The sequence below is a fragment of the Agelaius tricolor genome, unplaced genomic scaffold (genome assembly GCF_023055355.1).
Source record: "Agelaius tricolor isolate 1412-34295 unplaced genomic scaffold, bAgeTri1.0.p SCAF_25, whole genome shotgun sequence".
Classification (NCBI taxonomy): Eukaryota; Metazoa; Chordata; class Aves; order Passeriformes; family Icteridae; genus Agelaius; species Agelaius tricolor.
In genome coordinates this window covers 5,448,640-5,455,159 of record NW_027269285.1, presented here as the reverse complement: position 1 = coordinate 5,455,159, position 6,520 = coordinate 5,448,640, and the positions used below count along the sequence as shown (strand labels likewise).

Sequence of the window (6,520 nt, the reverse complement as noted above, 5' to 3'; positions counted from 1 at the left end):
CCATCCCCAAAATGTGAAGGATCCCTCAGCACCCACAGCCTGCATTTGTTTGGAAGAGGAGGATCAGGGAAGAACCTTATCCCTCCCCAAAATTACCTGATAGGAGGTTGTGGTGAGGTAGGGTCATTTTTTTTCTACTGCAGTGAGAATACAAGAAAAACAGCTTTAAACTGAGATGGAAGATTCAGATTAGATATTAGGAAAAAGGGTTTTCACTGTTTGGGTGGTCAGGCATGGGAATAGGTTGCCATGGTGGGGTTACCATCCCTGGAAATGTCTGGATTGAGTGCTGGGTGATGTGGTTTGGGGTTATGGTGGCAGTGATGGAGACACAGCTGGACTCAACAATCAAAGAATCGGAATATCCTGAGTTAGAAGAGACCCATCAGGAACATCAAGTCCGACTCCTGACAGTGCACAGAATGTGCCAGGAACCCCAGCACGTATCAGAGTTCCTGAGCTCTGTCAGGTTTGGTGTCATCACCACTGCACCAGGGAGCCTATTACAATGCTCCTGGGTGAAAAAATAAATTCACCATGCTCTGGGTGAAAAAATTTAAAAAAAAACTTTCCCCAATATCCAACACAAACCTCCCCTAACTCAGCTCCAGCCATTTCATCAAATCCTGTCACATATGAGACAGAAGGGATCAGAACCTGTCCCACCTCTTCCCCTCATGAGAATATTGAGGACCACAATGGGGTGTGACCTCAGTTTCATCTTCTCAAAGATGAACAAATGAAGCGACCTAAGCCACTCCCCTTAAGGCTTCCCCTCTACCACCATTAAAGGATCTTTAAAGAGCTCTTAGAGATCTTTTCCAACTTTAATCAATCTCTACACACACAACGCACACCCGCATCCCCCTCACTGCTTCTGAGGGGGCGGCCGCCGCCTGCGCCTTTAAATACCCCTGGTAAGCCCCGCCCCTGGCCCCGCCCAGGCCCCGCCCCTTCCCGCCGCGCGGCGCTTCCGTGCTCGGCGCCGCCCGTTCCGGGCCCGTCTCTTTAAGGCCCCCGAGGCGCGGCGGCGGTAGCGGCGGTGAGAGGGGACGGGGCTGCCCGGGGCTCGGGCTCGTTTGTGCGGGTTCTTCCCCCGTGCCGTGGCTGCGCTCTGGGTGCTGCATGACCCGCCCGGCTGAGCCCCGCTGCCTGCGCGGCCCTGCTGGCACGGAGGCGCCGGGGCAGGGCCTGGTGCGGAGCGCTGGGGGGGTGCTCAGGGCTCCGTCTCTTAAATTCTTCTTTTCTCCTGCCTGCCGGTGCTCCGTGGGTGTTGCCCGCGCTGCACACGCCTGGCTGCCCGGGGTGTTTAGCCGTGGGGTGCAGGAGGGCCCCCCACGCTGATTCCTTGCAGCCCCCGAGTGTTTGCTGAAGTGTTTCATCCTCTGGCTGTGTCCCTGTGTCCCTAAACTCTGCTTTTGATGTGTTAGGACATCAAAGCGAGTGTCTTACAAATTGGGGAGAATGGAGAGTTTACAGGTGTTGGTTGTGCTGAGCCAGTCTGAGTGGGAGAGAAAATGGCCATTAATCTCCATTAGTTTTAGTATTGATTTAAGGCTTCTGTTGGCTTTTCCCCTGATTCTTGCGAGAGTGGTACAGAAAGCTCTCCCTAATTAAACCAAATAAGGGAATGGAATAGAATTTACTTGCAGGAAAGAACTAAAAAGCAAATACGTGTAGTATGGATCAGACAGCTCTTTGATGTGTCATTTATTGCTTGGGAAGCTCATTACCTTCCTTAGGTTCCATCAGCTGTGCTGATAATGAGAGGCACAGAAGCAAATGATTGAACAAAAGCTGTAGGCTGCTCCCTTGTTTGGGTGCACTCTGTTCTGATGAACAGGTTTCCAGCCAAAACAGCTGCTGGAGCGTGTGTCATTCATTATTAAATGAATAATTTCCACAGCTACACTTTTCTCTGTTGTGTTTGTGACAATTGGAATGATTCATTTGTGTGGGGTAAGGTCTCCTCCTCACGCTGTTCTGTCCAGTTTTGCTGCTGTCCTGAAGGAAGTTTTACTGATAAAAAGGACATAGTGACATCCCTTCTGTATTGTCAAAAAGGCTGAGCTAGTGCAATAAATGGAGATTTGAACTGTTCTTCCAACAAAATGACCTAATGAAGCTGTTAGTCTAAAATAAGGAAATTTTTGTATTCATCAGAAAAACATTTATGTTTCTTACTTTGTCACAATAACACATCTGCTTTTCTTGCTGCCAGGCACTGCATGACCATAACTGAACAATGTCTGTCCCACGTGGAGCTGTCCATGCAAAATGGATAGTGGGGAAAGTAATTGGGACCAAAATGCAGAAAACTGCCAAAGTGAGAGTGACAAGGCTTGTGCTGGATCCCTACTTGCTAAAGGTAACACCAGTGAACAACCTCTCCTGCCTGGTGGGTTTTGTATTTTCTGCAGAAATGTTCTGCTGATTCAATTCTTTAAAAGTTTTGATGACTCTTTACTAATCAAACCCTTTAATCTGGCTGTGGGGATGACTGCAGAGGATGAGAAGCACTGAGTGGTGAGGACTTACAAATTACCTGCTAAATGTATTTCTTTGAAGTGCCTTGTTAATGCACTTCATTTGATCTTTTTGGGAAGATAAGCTTTTGTTGTTTCACACTTAGATTTAATTTTTCATGTCGATGTGGAGCATGCTTTGGAGACTTGACAGTTTTTTAGTCACTTGTAGGATAAATTTTATAGCTGTTTTTTTCTGTATGTGTAATTGTAACATTACTGTGATCTTGAATATAGCCCTTATGGATGCTCTTCAAACAAGAAGGTTAAAAATTGTACTTTCTCAATTTTAAATAGGAAAACAGTGGTACATGGAGGTCACTCCATGTTGCTTTTGGTGACCAAAAGGTTAAGGATAGAGTCAGGATTGGAAAATGGGTCTTGTGGAACCCATTTCAATATTCTATTCAGTCAAAGAACCTTTATTTATTTCTTAACCTAATTTATTTCTTAAAGGATTCTGAATTCTGCTGTTCTAATAAGAAAAAAAAAGTCTTTTTATGTTAAAAAATTTATTTCAGCAAGAAAACTCTCACATAAAAGCCATCAAAATACAGATTTCAGAGCCTTTTCTTCCCCATCTCCTTTCCTCCAGCCTCAGTTGGCAACACTATCCTGGCAAGAGATTGGGAAGGGCAGTGCTGTGCTGTCTGTGGAGAACCTGTAGAGTGCACAGTTGCATTTCTCTTCATGATCCAAACTGAATCTCACTTGAAAACATACATAAGACTTTAGTGAAATTTATTTATTTGATATTAGTTACATATTTACCCATCACATAATTTTGAAATATAATACCAAGGTTTTCTTTTTTTTTTATTTTTTTTATTTTTTGTTCCTTTTACAGTTCTTTAACAAAAGAAAAACCTATTTTGCCCATGACCCACTGCAGCAGTGTGTTGTTGGAGACATTGTTCTTCTGAAAGCTCTGCCTGAGAGAAGGAGCAAACACGTGAAACACGAACTGGCTGAAATTGTGTTCAAGGTTGGCAATGTCATAGATCCCATCACAGGAAAGCCCTGTGCAGGAACCAGATTCCTGGAAAACCTGTCAGATTCAGAAAATCTCACCGAGGCAGACACCACCTATCTAAGTGAGAAACTTCAGGAACTTAAAGTTTGTTCAACAGACAAATAGTGGGGGGAAATCTTTTAAGCAGAGGCCTTCCAGCTTTTGTGTCTCTCTGTCAGGGATGTCTGAGGCCCTGCTGTGATGTGTTAAATGTTTCAGTGAAATTTGTAGTCAAAATAAATAGTAAATGTAGTTGCTTATGCAAAGAGATGCTGCAGATTGATGGGCACCTGGAGCTTTGAATGGAAATCCAGAGAAAAATGCAAGTTTAGTGTTCACACTCTGTTTTGTTGCCTGTAGTTCTGCCCCAGTGACAGTTCCCAAAGGCAGCTGCCCTCCTGGAATGACCTCTCTGTGTTAAGACAAGACTTCAGCTGTGTGATGCTTCATTATGGTGGGAGGGTCATTATATTCTTTGATTGTTCTGTATTTCAGGCAGTCTTTTGTGGTTTGTAGGGTTACTGGAGATGATGCTATTAAAGCTTTTGAAAGGAAGTGTAGAATTTTAAAACCAGCTGCATGCTTGTGTCCTTATTTCCTCTTACAGTGCCTTCTGACTTCCAGACTCTTAACAAAAACACAGCCCCTTTGCCTTTATAGTGGCAGAGAGGTGAGAATCAAAGCTTTGGGCAGCTGAGTGTGGGTGGCTCTGTCCCTGTCCAAAGGCAGAATTTCATTCTGGGAGAGCTGGATCTCTTTGAGCTGATGAGAATACAAAGCCTAAAAGTGATTAGATTTATTCTCATCAGAAAAGCTAATTAAAATAACACATTTTGGGGAGCTGGAGGGGCTGCTTTGCTGCTTGCTTTAGTGTGGAGCTAAAGGCCAGAGCAGTTGGTGATGAAAGATGACTTTATCTTGGTACAGCTCGGGGGATCTCATGTCCTCTCCTCCAGGGCATGCAGCAAGCTGAGAGCCTGCAGCTGTTGCAGCAGCCTCAAGTTCTGACTTTGGATCTAAAAGGGCATCTGCCTTAAAATTTGTAGGTGTGGGAGGGGATAGTGGCATATGAGAGCTGTGAGAAATCCTTTCCAAAGTGTTTGTTGGTCTTTAGGAAGCAAAACAAGGTGTATCAGACCTAAAATCTTCTCCTCTGACCCAAAATATCTTATTTTTAGCAACTGAGTAGCTTCCAGTTGTGTTTTCTGCTGTTGTCACATTATTAAAGATCATTTGCCCTTGAACTTCCTGCACAAAATCAGTTCTGGCTGCCTAAAAAGCCTGACTGAACTCAGCAGATTATTTGGGACAGAGGAATGAGAAACTTAAAGTTCTTTTGGTGCTTCAAAGTAAAAAATGCTGCTCTTTGGATGCCAGTGTTCATGTGGGATGTCAAGAAACTTTCACTGAAATGTCTCTGTGTAAAACTCTGTGGGCACAGGCTCTGAGGTTGAGGGAGTGCCTTAAACATGTGGCTGTAGGGTTTTTCTTGCTGTTTGTGGCAGAGGTTTAGGTTTATGTAAATTCCCGAGGAACTGGAGCTGGCTGATCAAAGGAAAGAAAAAACCTGAGCTCTGATTTCTGCCCAGGTGAATGCAAAATGAGAAACTTCATCCAAGCAGAGATTGGGAGAACTTGGATACAGAGCAGAGTTTGGTCCTGGGCTGTAGGAAATGCACTGAAGTTGTACCCAAGCAGAACTTGACCCTCAATACATCAGAAATAAGCGTTGTAATAACTACATAATTACAAAAAATAGATAAGGTTTCCTGTTTGCTTAATAGGTTGCATCTACATCTAATTAGGGGAATTAATATTTTCTTTTCTTGTAATTCCCCTTGAGTAGCTGTGAAAATGCCTTTTTTTTTTCCTATAAGATTGATTCATCACAGAAGGTTATAATTTTTCCAGTGTAGGCTCTGGGAGGATTGCTCAAGAACTTGCCACACTGTCAGATCAAAATGTGACTAAAACCAAATTACATATCAAACTGTGTTATTTAATAGAGTGATGGCAATTGTAGGTTAAATTGTTTTAAAGTACAAAGATTGTACTTTTGTGATGTTAAAGCACATCATATGTGTTATCTTCTGGATTAGTCTGCGAGTGCTGATAGAAAAATCATAAAATGGGAAGGGAAAGTTTATAGGGCCAAGATAGAATCATTATAGGTGTTACGTGGAATGATAAAGATTAGTCACTGACTGCTTTCTGTGTTTATTGGCTTGTTGCTTTTAGAACTGCCCTTTAATTATTACCCTAATTATCACTTTGTCCTCAGTTTGAAGTGATTTAAGGATTTGGTGCCAGCACACACCTCCTCCTCGGCCAAAATTTCTCTGAGTACAGAGGAGCAGCGTGAGGAAAACCCTTCAGCTGCCAGCAAGTGAAAAATGTACCAGGAGAGCAACAAACCGGGGCTGGGGGTCCCTAAATCCAGCCCTAAAACCAGGGCTGGGATTCCCAAAATTGGGGCTGTGATCCCCCTAAATCTGACTGGGGGCCCCAAACTGGGACCAGGGTCCCCCCAAACTGGGGCTGGAGTCTCTCTCAAAACCGGGGCTTGACTAGCCCTAAACCAGGCTGGGGATCCTCCAAAACTGTGGGTGGGGTCCCCCCAAACCTGGATAAATCTGACAGAGTCTTCCCATACTGGGACTGGGGTTCCTCTGTGTCTGACAAGGTGTTCATAAACCCCACTTAGAACCCCAAAACGGAGATGGGTCCCCTATATCTGGGCAGGGTTCCCCTAAACCCGACTTGGTGCCCCCAAACCGATGCTGGGGGACCCCAAAACTAGATCTGGGTTCCCTATATCTGAGTAGCAGTCCCCAAAGCTGGGCAGGGTCCCCCTAAACCCGACTTAGGACCCCAAGACTAGAGCTAGGTCCGCTGTATCTGAGTAGCGGTCCCCAAAGCTGGGCAGGGTCCCTCTAAACCTGGCTTGGTGCCCCCAAACCTATGCTGAAGGACCCCAAAACTA

The 6,520-nt window shown here is 44.7% G+C and overlaps 1 protein-coding gene across 1 annotated transcript; it reads left to right on the top strand.

Annotated features, from left to right (window-relative positions):
• The first annotated feature begins 938 nt into the window (after window positions 1–938).
• On the top strand, window positions 939–4,111 carry MRPS17 (mitochondrial ribosomal protein S17). The gene is made up of 3 exons (XM_071447770.1): window positions 939–1,042; window positions 2,222–2,368; window positions 3,373–4,111. The coding sequence occupies exons 2-3, from the start codon at window positions 2,246–2,248 to the stop codon at window positions 3,661–3,663; spliced, it is 414 nt and encodes a 137-aa protein (XP_071303871.1). The 5' UTR covers window positions 939–1,042; window positions 2,222–2,245; the 3' UTR covers window positions 3,664–4,111.
• Window positions 4,112–6,520: the final 2,409 nt, after the last annotated feature.